This window comes from Carlito syrichta, unplaced genomic scaffold, assembly GCF_000164805.1.
Source record: "Carlito syrichta isolate Samal-C Ts95f unplaced genomic scaffold, Tarsius_syrichta-2.0.1 Scaffold120796, whole genome shotgun sequence".
Taxonomy (NCBI): Eukaryota; Metazoa; Chordata; class Mammalia; order Primates; family Tarsiidae; genus Carlito; species Carlito syrichta.
Window position 1 is genome coordinate 87,298 of NW_007064892.1, and position 14,812 is coordinate 102,109.

At 40.2% G+C, this 14,812-nt stretch overlaps 1 protein-coding gene across 1 annotated transcript in view; it reads right to left on the reverse strand.

The window, feature by feature from the left end:
* Positions 1-14,812, reverse strand: part of LOC103249559 (PC4 and SFRS1-interacting protein) — a 48,632-nt gene continuing 33,820 nt past the window's right edge. The window contains exons 8-15 of the mRNA XM_008048189.2: positions 10,136-10,364; positions 8,837-8,955; positions 6,145-6,200; positions 4,700-4,770; positions 4,392-4,493; positions 4,057-4,270; positions 1,498-1,609; positions 1-431 (exon numbers count right to left, since the gene is read on the reverse strand). Coding sequence (XP_008046380.2) covers positions 371-431; positions 1,498-1,609; positions 4,057-4,270; positions 4,392-4,493; positions 4,700-4,770; positions 6,145-6,200; positions 8,837-8,955; positions 10,136-10,364 — 964 coding nt within the window. The 3' untranslated portion in view covers positions 1-370. The remainder of the gene's footprint in view (positions 432-1,497; positions 1,610-4,056; positions 4,271-4,391; positions 4,494-4,699; positions 4,771-6,144; positions 6,201-8,836; positions 8,956-10,135; positions 10,365-14,812) is intronic.

Sequence of the window (14,812 nt, forward strand, 5' to 3'; positions counted from 1 at the left end):
ACAGTATTTGGGAAGAAAGGAAAAGTTTATACAAATAGTTTTTAAAATGTAACTTTGTTCCACTGTCAATTACACATTAACATACACACACTAATTGAAAATATGCTACAACCATGTCTGGAAAAGCAGTTTAACATTCTCTAAATGGATTTTGCCCCACATTTACTGTAATAATGGAGTTGTTAATACTGCACGAGTACAATTAGCATTGTTTACTTTTAAACAAAGTTAAGGGTTTTTCTCCCTCAAAACAAGTTTTAAACATCAAAACCTATGCTTATAAAAATTTAAAACCTTCAGCAGTCTAAATATTCCAAACAAAAACCATTACAAACTTCTCAGGTGTCCTCTCTATTCCAGATACGTCAACCTAGTTATCTAGTGTTGAATCCTTCAGAGACCCTTCAGTCTCTCTCTCTTCACTGGATGGCCTAAAGAAAAGAGAGAAAGAAAGGTGTGACAGTTGGGATCAGGGTATTCTCCTGATGAGGAGGAAGAGACATTAAATCTGAGCACTGTTACACTTTTTTAGAATCATGAAAGGACAGAAACCAACCCCCAAACCTTGACTTGTTCCCGAGACACTGTCATGATGGTTCTGGTTCTATCTCCTTCTACCATAACGCACACATCAAGCATCACGACCCAGGCCTTTTCCTTCATTTCTACCTTGAACGTGAATTCTTTATTTTCCTTTTTTGAGATGGAGTCTCACTCTGTCGCCCAGACTGGGGTGCAGTGGCCGCTCCTGGTCACCGCAGCCTCGACCTGCCAGGCTCCGGCGATCCTTCCGCCTCAGCCTTCCAAGTATCCGGAGCTACAGGTGTGAGCTACCATGCTCAGCTAATTTTTTGATTTAATGTAGAGATGAGGGCTCGCCAAGTTGCCCAGGCTGTTCTCGAACCTGTGGGCTCAGGCAGTCCTCTCACCTTGGCCTCCCAAACTGCTGGGATTACAGGCTGAGCCACCGAGCCCAGCCTGAACGTAAATTCTTTAAAGAACATGAGAACGTTTTATCTGTGATACCAACACATTACTACTATCCTTAATATCAAAAAAAGGCAGTTGATATACACACAGGCAAGATTTCCCTCAGTTTCAGAATTAGAAGGGATGGTCGATTCCGAATCCTTGATGTCCATGAACAAACTAAAACTTGGACAACTATGGCTCCATGGCTTATTTTGGATACTATAAAATAAGTGGGTACTATAAAACAGCCTGTGATTCTACATCTAGCTTTCAGCGTATTATCCTCACAATTGAAAAAAGTGTAAAAGCAAGTGAATATTAATGGTGTATCAGTAAAAGAAATCCAGGGGAAAATATCTTCTTTATGTACATGTTTTATTCTTTTGCCTTTTTCATTTGCAACTTCATACTGAATTATGGAATCGGGTGATCAAAAAATAAAACCCCTTATATAAAAAATTTTAGAACAGTTCCATGATTAGAAACTCAAATAAGAACGTAACACCCACTGAAACACATCCTCACTTTTTCTTAGTGCTGGCCTCATGGCTGTCTTTGCTTTCTTCGTTGCTATCTCCATTATGTTGTGGCTGGTTGCTGTCTTGAGTGTCAGATCCTCCATTTAGAGTCTTTGAACCTTTAGGATTCCAATGGGAAATGTCAGAGCTTATGAAGTACTTAGAGATATCCGCTAAAGATGCAAAATAAAAAAACACAACATGGCCCTCACGTTTCTAATATTTAATTAGACTTGTTTGAAATCACATTGTAATACAGCCCTCTTGTGAATTTTGGGATTAGGTTTTGATGCTATTTAAAAAAAAAGGAGTAATCATTTCATTAAAAGCTATACTGCTAATTCCTGTCACCAAGAATCCTTTGGGTTGCTAAGGTACCATAAGCAGCAAGGTTACTGTGTGTGTAGATACGGGAAATAGATTATTCATCTGATTATTCCACCTGTTGCTATTACCAAGAAGACTACAGGGTGCTACAACTCTTTAGCACATTGATCGAATCTACTTCTTTGGGAAAAAGATGTAAATCATAATTTTTTTTTTTTGAGTTGGAGTCTCACTGTTGCCCAGGCTAGAGTGCAGTGGCACGCTCATGGCCACTGCAGCCTGGACCTGCTGGGCTCCGGCGATCCTTCTGCCTCAGCCTTCCAAGTAGCCAGAACTACAGGCATGCACTACCAAGCCCAGCTAATTCTTTATTTATCGTATAGACAAGGACTCACCAAGTTCCTGGGCTGGTCTCGAACCCGCGGGCTCAGGCAATCCACTCACCTTGGCCTCCCAAAATGCTGGGATTACAAGCTAAAATCATAATTTTTAAGTAGTTGCTATCTTAGAACAAAGTGTTAAAAGTATTTCCTAATTCATGTTTGTGCTGAATAAGTAACCAAGGACGATTTTTCTGTAAATCTTATTAACAAACCTTTAAGGAAACTTTCATCACTCCCTTAAAAAAAAATCCAACTGCTTTTGAAATGCTGGTTTCTACCTTAAGCAGCTGCTGCCAACAAATTTAATAACGTGGAATTGTGGGAACTGATAAGCATTCTGTTTTAAGAGTCCTTCATAGATACATTCTGGAATGTTTATGGGTAAAATGGTGTCTGGGATTTGTGGTAAAATATTCCTCAGGGATGGCACAGAGAACACTTACGGGGGCACAAAGCCGGATGATCACGCATCGATAGTTGCTGAAGATGGGCGACAGGGACATGGAAGGTTTATTTCTCCACAGGTTAGAAAATGTTCCCTCACAGAAATGAAAATACTGTTTGTAGTAAATGCTAGCAGGATTTTACTACTACTAATTTTAACTTAATGAAAAAGGCAGAAGCAAAGTTTGAGTGCTTTACTACATATATTACACATTCTGCTAAGTGCTTTGTAAGACTTTCCTCATTTAATATGGAGAGTATAGAAAAGTGTTTTGGATTTTAGGATATCTGCATATGCATACCTTAGGGATGGACCCGAGTCTACATACAAAATTCATTTATGGTTAATGTACAACTTACACATGTAACTTAAAGGTAATTTCACAAAGTGATTTTAATAACTTTATGCATGAAACAAAGTTTGTGTATGCGGAACCATCAGAAAGCAAACGTGGCCTCGTCTCAGGCCCCACGTAGACAATCTGTGGTTTCTGGCATCACCGTCGTTCCTGAATTGCCGTGGTACCTACAATCGTTTTCTTATACGTATTTGCAATGTTTAACTACTTTAACAGTAAAACACAAGACACCGTTAATACAGTGAGAAGAGAACGTATTCGGGACAACGAGCCAGCAAGGAGCCTCACCCAAATAGCCGTGTCAGCTGTTCGGCAGCAGCAACAGCCAAACAGCACAGGCTTTCGGGCTCCCTCAAAGAACTGGGTCTTGATTAAAAGTGACCGCACACTGCGTTTTGTTTTGTTGGTGAGAAGAGACGCCAGAAGCACTAAAGGGACCCCAAGGGATGAGGAGGCATTGTGCTGGATGGCTTTTATAATGCCTCCTCCAGCGCCATCTGCCTCATTAACAGCAGTTTTTGTCTTAGAAGTCTTTCATTTTATAAATGGACAGGTTTCTTTTTCTGTTATGAATGCACACTGCCCTAGACCTTCAATAAGCTTATCATGTTTTCACTGTTTTGTCCACAGGCACTTTTTCTGTGGCATTAAGTTAAATTATGAGCCGGGCTCGGTGGCTCAGCCTGTAATCCCAGCACTTTGGGAGGCTGAGGTGAGTGAACTGCCTGAGCCCGCGGGTTCGAGACCCGCCTTGGCAACTTGGCGAGACCTCATCTCCACAATAAATCAAGAAATTAGCCGGGCCTGGTAGCGCACGCCTGTAGTTCCAGCTCCTTGGAAGGCTGAGGTGGAAGGATCGCCGGAGCCCAGCAGACGAGGCTGCAGTGGCCGGGAGCGGCCACTGCACTCCAGTCTGGGCGACAGACTGAGACTCCAACTCAAAAAAAAAAAAAGAAAGAAAGAAGAAAGAAATTATGTTATCAAAGCCATTCTTAAAGCAGTTCTGACAAAAGGGTAAAAAAACTGGCCTCCATATATTTTTTAATCACATACCTGTTTGTTCCTTTTCTACCTTTTTGTTTGGCCCCTTTTTCCCTTGATCTTTGGTTTTATTCGCCTCCTCATGCTGTCTTTGTTCAGCAAGAGATTTATTCAGCACTTGTGTGATCACAGAATCTCCTTCACCGACCAAAAACATGTTCTTAAACTTGTTATACAACATTGTAGACTTTTCCATGATAACCTGACTAACTTTGAATCGCCGTATCTGAGAAAACAATATACATTCATAAAATTGTTTTCCTAATTGATTTTCAAATTTAAATTTAAGTTTTTCATGGAAGTAATGAGAAAACTTGAAAAACCCAGAGGGGTTATAAATCACTTACTTTTTTCAGTGTAGTGATCATCTCTGTGTGTTTCTGAGCTTGTTGCATTGTGACCTGAAGTGAAGCAAGTTCATCCAAGGCCTCAATGCATCTGTTCACATCCTTCATGACAAAACAGTAATGTCCACTGTTAATCAGCGCAACAGGTATAGCCAGTTCTAAAGATCACTTTTAAAATCTCAAGTAAGGAAGTACAAACTAATAATTGTCCTTTTTATCTTACATTTACAGACTTGCAAAACTATGTGAGAAAACAAAATATGAGCCATAACAGCAGCAGTTATTTTTGAATGAGGTTCAACACTTACAAGATTATCAATTTTGAGTGAATTTTTAATCTCAGCATGTATCCTTTGAAGTCGAGAATCCATTGATGTTTCTATAAATTAAAATATGTGAAAAACAGTAAATAGTTTTTCCCGAAACAGTAGTTCTGTATAGTCTAAGCAAAGGATAACGGAAAGACTTGGTGGGTTTTTTCTCAAAAAGCTTCTTAACACATTCGCGACCAGCAAATTTTTCCCTTTCCTAATAATGAGAGCCGGTGAAGACAAAAATCTGAAGCTGGTGGCCGCAAACTTCTGTTGTTAAGCACAAGTAAAATGTTCTTTTCTAAACTGTCACCTTTTTCACAATACAGCTGACAGTTGGAGACATATCCACGATTTGCATCAGACACCACTCTACCATTCCATACTTTGTATTTTTATTTGGCTTATAAACCCGCAAAGACAGTCTTCCACAATAAGGTAGATTCACATCAGCGGCAACCAGGAACAGAATTCAGAATGACGATGTAAATTCACCTCAGTGGACGCGAATGAGTCAATAATCTTTTAAGAGGCTCAATCCATGAACAGCAGCTTAAGTAGAAAACTAAATAGTAGCCGGGCTTGGTGGCTCAGCCTGTAATCCTGTGCTTTGGGAGGCCAAGGTGAATGGATTGCCTGAGCCCGCGGGTTTGAAACCTGCCCAGGCAACCTGGCGAGACCTCATCTCTACAATAAATTTTTAAAAAATTAGCCAGGCGTGGTAGCACGCGTCTGTAGTTCCAGCTACTTGGAAGGCTGAGGCGGAAGGATCGTCGGAACCCAGCAGGTCAAGGCTGCGGTGGCCGGGAGCGGCCACCGCACTCCAGTCTGGGCGACAGAGTGAGACTCCAACCCCCCCCCTGCCCCGCCAAAAAAAAACAAACTAAATAGTTAGCCACCACTTTTAGTATTTGGTTTAGAGAAGCAACATGCAGCATAAAAGTGCAGAAAATCACCATCCAGCTGCATTTTTTCCCCAAAACGAATTGTCTGCATCCAAGAACTCGTCTACACTTCAGCCCCTAAACACCTGCTTTTTCGTTAGATGTTTAATCAAGGGTTTTACCAAAATGGGAAAAGCATCCGGCTTTCGGCAAGGTTATAAAAACTTGACATTAATAATGAGCACTAAAATATAAGGCAACTATAGTAAGATCTTCTGATTTATGACTAAAATAGAACGCAGTTTCAGGTCTCGCCATTTTGCCCAGGCTGGCCTCAAATTGCCTGGCCTCTTGGCCTCCCAAAGTGCTGGGATTGTAGGCATAAGCCACCATGGCAGGCCTACAATGTAATTTATGTAAAATCCATCAAGGATTTGAAAAAGTGTATTCTGTAGGCTACAAGACGGATTCCAAAGCCAATACATTAAGACAGTGTGTCTATATAACTTCCTCTCCGTGGATAACTTTTTATACATCTTAGAAAGTGAAACAACTAACCTCGCTTCTTCTCCACTTTCTTAACTTCTGGCTTCTTTCCTTCATCTTTATTCTGCCTATCAAATGTTAACACAAATATTTCAAAACATTGGAACTTTGTGACTATGATTACCAATGCCCACAATTTCTATATAAAAGCTAAATTTTGTTCCCGATAATCAGCCTAGATCACAAGGAACTGACTGTAGTTCTTAGAACTGTGTGGTTTCACACCATTAGTATAAATACAAGCAAAACTCATATTAATGTCAATCTAATTTTTCACTGACTTCACAAAGTGATCTTAAAACCATCTGGTGAAATTTTCTTTCAACATTATAGTATGGTGTGAAAAGACCAGTTTCAGGGTTGCTGGCCAACAGGCCACAATGGGAAGAGAATACCTAGAAATGCTTAATGGATTCTGTGCCGGTTATTTTTAAAAGCATGTCAAGATAGACCAGTTTAATTGTCCACATCTCCAAAGGGAAGATAAGCGAGGAGGTCTGAAGTTAGCTCCAAGGTGGAAGGGACGGAAGATAACATTGAAAAAAATGGAGGGAGGCCAATACAGCAAACTTAAGGGACAGCCACTAATATTTACTACCACTTCACGAATGAAAAGGTACCGTTTTATTGTCAATCACAAAAATAACCAGTTAAAATTGAAATCTTATGATTTCTAGTACCTTGGCTTCAAGTTCAGGCCATATCATGAACCAATTGAAATAGACAAGAACAAAAAATATCTAAAAATCATGTTTTTTTAAAAAAACTTTATTTTAAAATTTTGGTTACAGTTTCATTTTTTTTCTTAACAAGTCTACTGTTTAATCTCTCAGGATTAAAAAAACAGTTATTAAGATTCTAAAGAATTAAACAACAAAGGAATGTCAAGGGAAGGGCACAACTGCCCTGTTCTCAGGGGTGCAACTGCTATTCCAATTTAACGCCTAGCTTCAAAACAAAATGAATTTTCATATTCTCTAAATGAAATAATGTACAACCACCATTTTCATCTGATGTTATTATAACTTTCAAACACAAGGTTTCATTTTAAGCTTGGTGAAAAAAGAAAAAAAAAAACAGGAATGATGGCCGACCTTAATATGTAGTGTGTACCTTACAGGAAATTTTAACAATCATAACACAGTAATAATGCCATTAGTAATGAAGTCCTCAATTTAGAATCTGGAACATTCTTCCATCAATGGGGGGGAGGGGGGAATTCAGTCCAATGAGTCTGTCTCAAGATCTTCATCTCTTGTTTGCTCCACTTGTGTTCTCTTTTCAGAAACTGGATTAATGCTTTGAGCCCAAAATGAGATATATTTTTATTACTGTAGATTACATGTTGTTTGGCTGGGAATACAATACAATAAACTTTATTTTGCATAATGCATTTCACACAAGCTGCATCTGAAATGCTTTACAGAGCAAAACTGTCCAAGTACAAAGTTTGTAATAACAGGAGAAGGAAAGAAAACACAAATATTAGAATTTGAGAAAGTTACATTGGAGGACATTCAAAAGAAACTGAAATACATAAAGATAATTCTGAAATACTAAAGAAGGATTGGGCTAGAGTTACTAAGCAACAACTAATTTTATATCTTAGCTTTGGGAGCACAATAAAGTCAAAAGCAACAAACAGTCCAACAACTTTTTAGTGAAAAGATAGAAAATGATAGGTGACAAAGGATGACTTAAATATTTACAGAAGTGTCAAAGCAACAGATTAGAGGGGGTAATATTTCTGAGCTTTAGATAATTTCTCAAATTACTCCCTCAAGCAGCTAAAGCTGCTTATGTATCCTCCAAACAAAGAAGCAAATTCAAATAGTATACTTGTAAAGAAAGAGTTTTGGCTTATGAATGTATCATAAAAAACACAAAATTATTCAAGAATAGTTTCACTGCTCATCATTACTTAGTCTTAGTGACCTAGAGCATGTTTTTAAAATCACCCCTTCACTAAAACAACAAAAAAACATAGTTTAGTCAGAATGTAAGACGCTTCACAAAGAAAGAAAAGCATTTCAGAGAACTCAGAAGTGACAGTCTAAAAAGAGCTAGGAAAATAAATGTAATAAAGACATGAACTCTATCCACCATCTTCATCACTGCTGTAATTTTTTCTTCCAGTAATAATTTTATAATGAAGGAGAAAGAAATTACCCATGGCAAGTACTGTCTCCAAGTTCAAAACTTCAGACAAAACAGCCTTGAACTTATTGATATTACACATATATAATGTACACCCTGTCAGCCTTCAGATTTACTTTCACTGGCTTCCTGGGTTTCCAAATGGGCTTTTGTTATTTTTGCTGGTCTTTCGGGGGAGCCTGCTGGTGGTATGATAAATAAGGGCAGTTCCTGCATTCTTTCTCCACCAATATATTACCACCACTCTAGATGTAATATACAAATAAACAGAGGATGAGTACATTTCCTGCAAAGCTACTGACAGTGAAGTCCTACTGTACTTTTAAATTAGAGCCTAATTCACAGCGAGATTGCCTCAGTGAATTTCATCCTCAGAAAAGAATGAAGCCTGAAATTCAATCATCATATAGTAAAGATTGTTCAAACATATGGAAAAAGCCACTTCTTCAAAAGGCTTCCTAACGTCTGGAAAATGAAAGTCTACCATTCAAAAACGTCGTGCTAGCTTTTACAAAGGACCCAACATTTAGAATAAAAAAATACTTACTGCTCAGTTTCCATTTGTTCCTCCTGCTTGCGTTTTCGATCTGCTGCCTCTTTCTCATGTTGACCTTTCAGCATATTTCTTCTGTGAGCAGTCTGAAAGTTTCTCCCACCTTTTCTCTTCTGTTTTGAGAATCGGGATGCAGTTAGTTAACTATTAAGTCCGTGATGAATGCCTACATAATTGCAGTCTTGGGAGCAAGAAGCAACTAGTTTTGTTAAGGGACAAGTAACTAGCGACTTAAAAGAGTCTTTGAATTACACACATCTCTGCTCTAAACTTAACTTTGAGTAATGATTGTGGATTAATAATCTTGTTTTCTTCCCTGCAATAGGAGTGATGTCCTTTTTTAGCACAAAATATGTCAGGCTATTTGCCTTTATGCAGCAATTTGACTTGAGTACTGACAAGCATGCTACTCAACGTATCCAATTTAAAATTTGGGGGCTCTAAAATATTAAGAAATGAGACCAAGATCAGATAAAAGATACAGCCAGGCTCAGTGGCTCAGTCTGTAATCCCGCGCCTTTGGGAAGCTGAGGTGAGTGGATTGTCTGAGCCCGTGGGTTCGAGACCGGCCTGGGCAGCGAGATCTCATCTCTACAATAAATCAAAAAAATCAGCTGGGCGTGGTAGCGCGCGCCTGTAATTCCGGCTACTCGGAAGGCTGAGGCGGAAGGATCGCCGGAGCCCAGCAGGCGAGGCTGCGGTGGCCGGGAGCGGCCACTGCACTCCTGTCCGGGCGACAGAGTGAGACTCCAACTCAAAAAAAGTAAAAAAAATAAAGGATACATTACCTGGATCTGTATCTCTCTAAGGCTATACACAAAATTCTTGTTTTTCTACACAACAGGCTTTACAGCTTTGATAAGACTGCCAAACTGTGGCATCCAAACAAAGTATATACCACTGAAAAAATGTACAATAAATAGGCCTGAAGAGTGTTAAGAATTTCTTTGGGGTAAATAACAAAAATCGGTATATAAACCTACCTCTTTTACATTTGTCAGACATTTGGCATAATCTACCTTTTCTAGCTAGGTGGGGTTAGTAGAAATCTATTCATATTTTCCTACCTGATCATAATTATGAAATGTCGGATTAATTTAGAATAGACAACAAATAAAAATGCTTTCTAACAGAGCTAACTCAAGTCTATTCCAAAGGGTAAGGTCAGCTTGACTTTCACTGATCGTCATAGGCTTTCACAAAAATACTGAAAGCTTACTAGGTAAAGATCTAAAAATACACAAAACTTGAAAACAGAACAGCCATTTTAGACATACGTCAGCTTCCTCCTACCTTTTCGCCTTCTTGATCTTCTCCTTCTTCTTCGGAATCAGAGGCTGATGTAACCCCTGTTTTAGCTACATTTTTCCTTTTTGATTCAACTTCTTTCTTCCCTTCTTTTTTGTCTGGCTCCTTTCTTGGCTTATCTTCTTCCTTCTGGCCTTCTTCTTCCTTTTTAAGCTGCTTTTTAGGTTGTTTTTCCTCTTGCCCCTTTTTCTTACTTTTGTCTTCTTCAGGAACTCTATTTTAGATAATTCAACAAATGGAAAATGAGCTTTGGAAATGTATCATTCATTTACCAGTCATTCAACTAGTTTTCCAGTCAACCGAATGTGTATTTTAGATAGCAATAAGCTGTAACTCATTTTTTAATTAAAGGCAAATCTAAAACATCTTTCAGTAAAACAGAGTGCCTTCTCCATCCAATCATAAAAAGAACTCTAACTGAACATCCTTCTAGTATAAATGAGAAGATATAAGGTGGCTCTTATGGAGGTTAAGTTCATCATATCTATAAGAGCAATTTATGCTTAAAAAATAGACACACTGGGAAAAGAAGAATTGCAGATATGAAGTCAGATATGGTCATCTTAGAACTCAAAGAAGTATTCTTTGCAGGGCAGGGGGCCTCAACTTATGCAAATAATGGTAAATACACACCAATTAAGCATATCAGAGTGCTGATCTGACTAACATGGAAGTCTTCCCACTGTCACTGGATTTCACAGATATCACTAAAACAAGTCAAACTACCTCAAGTGCTCAATAATCCTAATTACCGCTGGATATGTATGCAAATTAGTACTACAGAAGCAGGCTCAAGAAGGAGACTCAAATGATGCAAATGCTAACCACATAATTACTTTTACAATATATATGTTCATCTAAAGCAATTCCTTTATAAAGAAGTACTTAAAATTAAAACAATAACCGTTGGCTGGGCTCAGTGGCGCAGCTTGTAATGCCAGCACTTTGGGAGGCCGAGGTGAGTGGACTGCCTGAGCCCGTGGGTTCAAGACCAGCCCAGGCAACTTGGCAAGACCTCGTCTCTACAATAAATCAAAAATTAGCCGGGTGTGGTAGCACACACCTGTAGTTCCGGCCACTTGGAAGGCTGAGGCGGAAGGATCGCAGTGCCCAGCTGGTAGAATCTGTGGTGGCCGGGAGGATGTCACTGCACTCTAGCCTGGGTGACAGAGTAAGACTCCAATGCAAAAAACTCCCCAAGCTGGGCTCGGTGGCTCAGCCTGTAATCCCACACCTTTGGGAGGCTGAGGTGAGTGGATTGCCTGACCTGCGGGTTCGAGACCTGCCTGGGCAACTTGGTGAGACCTCATCTCTACAATAAACCAAAAAATCAGCCAGGCGTGGAAGCGCACGCCTGTAATTCCGGCTACTCGGAAGGCTGAGGCGGAAGGATCGCCGGAGCCCAGCAGGTCGAGGCTGCGGTGGCCGGGAGCGGCCACTGCACTCCAGTCTGGGCAACAGAGTGAGATACCAACTCAAAAAAAAACACCAAAAAAACAACTCCCCAAAAACCTATAACCTTTTTACTGTCCAAGGAATTTCATTGACGTTTTCACAGATTATACAATTTAATCAATGAACCTGAGAGCTGGAAGGGACTTGCTGTCATCCAGTCCCAACCCCTTCCATTTGACAAATGCGAAAATGATGGTGCAGAAGGTCAAATAACAAGCCTGATACCTTCTAAATCCACTGACCTCCTTCCAGACAAGTGATTCCTTGAACACTTAAGAAACTATTAAGTTAGAAGAGAAAAAATTTACTTTTTGCCTCGCCGGTTTTTTTGTCACATAATTATCACTGAGTATGCTCATTTTCAATGTCCTATGGGCTTCATCCTTTCCTTTGTTTACTTTAGTCCCTGCAGGATTAAAATCATTCTTCACTTTTAATCAATGAAAGAAATTACATGCAAGTAAAACTATCTTCGACGTTTCCACTAATGCAAATATTTTCATAAGTGTCTTAAAAGTGTTAAGAGTCCCATACAAAAAGCATTTTTTTGCAGCTCTTAAGCAACACTGACCAATTTCTTCCCCCGCAGTGTTACATGTATATGGAAGAAAACAGAAGAATGCAAATATGCTCTGGCCCAGCCAATCTGCTTCTAGCAATGTATACTAGCCCATATAGTATTTACTCATGTACAAAACAATAGATGACAAACGTTTTTAAAAACATGTATGCATAGGCTAAAGCTTGAGAATTATGACACAGTACAGTGGATGCCATGCAGCTATTCTATAACAGCTATTCTATAAAAAGTGGCTCCAGGCATATGTTTTTAAAATCTGTCATAAGAAAAGGGATTATTTCAAGGTTTTTTGAATAGCATCAAAGAATTCCCAAGAACATAACTGCTAACTACAAATCAGTCTTTTCCCAATGGTCCTTCTGGCTACCAACCTTCCACGAAATACAGACTTGTGACAATTTTCCTTTTTAGTAGGTCAAGGAACTTCAGGAAAGCCGCATGTACATTTCTTTAGTCTTTTAATGTATGTTCACATAAGCAGAGACTAAGGCAAATGTAACCCCAAACACCGCAGTGTCTTGCTCTTCTGGGCTCCATTCTGCGGCCTGGCCATTTCAGAACCCACTGCAGAGAGTCAGTCGCTAACAGATGCCTGCTGTTCTCAGCGTGAACAGCGGAGGCCCCAAAGGGGCTCGGTAGCTTAGCTCTGTACCTCACTGATGTGTGCCCAGATACACAGTCAAGAACAGCAACAGCCAACGCCCAGCCTGCATACAGCAGGAATACATAAATGCTGTAGCTGCTGTTATTTTAGGGTTGTCTATTGCCCTCAACAAGAAACTCACTAACAGCAAAACTGATACCAGGAACAAAAACCTAAAATAAGTGTCATTGACTTTGGGGCTGGAAAGTTGGAAACCCTAATAGGCACAGTGGATAAAACTGTTGTACTATGATAACGTGAGAGAAGAAAAAGTGTTCAGTGAACTTGGGGCTTTTGGTAAAGATTTCCAAACAGAATATCGGCAGCTTCAGCTGACTGTCATCAAACTGGGCTGCCTTCATCCATCAGACAGACAAGTGATTCCTGAGGGATGGTTTCTCAGGAAAGCCTATAAACTCAAAGCACCTGTAATCAGAAAAGGATACGCATGTCTGGGAAAGGCTTATGCACAGGAAACTGAGTACAATTACACACACACACACACACACAATAAAGTACTGAAATACCAAAGTGACACCAAACTGCATCAAGAGAAAGAGATCTGGAACACGGGACCTCCCCAAAACCTCTGCAGTCTGAAAGCAGGCTGAGAAAGCTGCTCCGCTGATTAAGAAGGTCGATACCTTCTGATCACTGTTTCAGATGCAAGGATGATACTGTAAAAGTAGAGATCTTCCACAGCAATCAACGAAAGCCATGGAGACAAATGGACTGGGAAGGACACTCCTGGGGAAAACTGGGACCTCATCAAGGAGCACTAATCACATCCAAATACAGGGTTCTCACGCTATTTTCCCAGCAGAGTTTCAGATTTCCTAGGGAAGTGTAACTGCAAACACAGACACCTGCAAGGACCCAATTTCTTAATTTCACTATGTAACACTAAATACATGCCGTATTTTTGTGCCACTATTTTTTTAATTGACAAGTAAAAATTGTACATATTTATGGTATACAATGTGATGCTCTCATGGATGTATACATCGTGGAATGGCTAAATCAAGCTATTTAACATATAAATTACCTCACTTATCTTTCTTTTGTAGTGTGAGCTCTTTTTTTTTTTTGAGTCGGAGTCTCACTCTGTCGCCCAGACTGGAGTGCAGTGGTCTCTCCCGGCCACCGCAGCCTCGACCCGCTGGGCTCTGGCGATCCTTCCGCCTCAGCCTTCCGAGTAGCCGGGATTACAGGCATGTGCTACCACGCCTGGCTGATTTTTTGATTTACTGTAGAGATGAAGTCTCGCTGCCCAGGCGGGTCTTGAACCCACGGGCTCAGGCAATCCACTCACCTCAGCCTCCCAAAGGCGCGGGATTACAGGCTAAGCCACCGAGCCCGGCTGTAGTGTGAGCTCTTAACATCTACTCTCCTAATAATTTTCAAGTATATACTATTATTACTTGTCACTATGTTTAGGAATACTTTCCAATTATACTGACAGCAAAATAAAGCTCCTTAAAATAAATACATTTTGGTGGAAAGTACCAATTCTCTAACAGTGTTTCTTAATTAAAATTTTCTATTAAAAAAATCCATTCATTCAAAACACTGTGAAGCTACTTTCTTTCCCCTGTGAGCCAGAGTCTCATTCGATCACCCAGGCTGGAGGGCAGTGGCATGATCATAGCTCACTCCAACTTTGTCCTCCTAGGCTCTGGTGATCGATCCTTCTGTGTCAGCCTCCAAAATAGCTCCAAGACTGCAGTCCTGGGACACCATGCCCAGCTAATTTCTTAATTTTTTTGTAGAGACGAGGTCTCGCTATGTTGTCCAGGCAGTCTCAAACTCCTGGTCACAAGCGATCCTCCGGCCTCAACTTCCCAAAGTGCTAGAATTACAGGTGTGAGCCACCATGCCCAGCTATAAATCTGTTCTTTTTTTTTTGAGTTGGAGTCTCACTATCGCCCAGACTGGAGTGCAGTGGCCGCTGCTGGCCACCGCAGCCTCAACCTGCTGGGCTCCG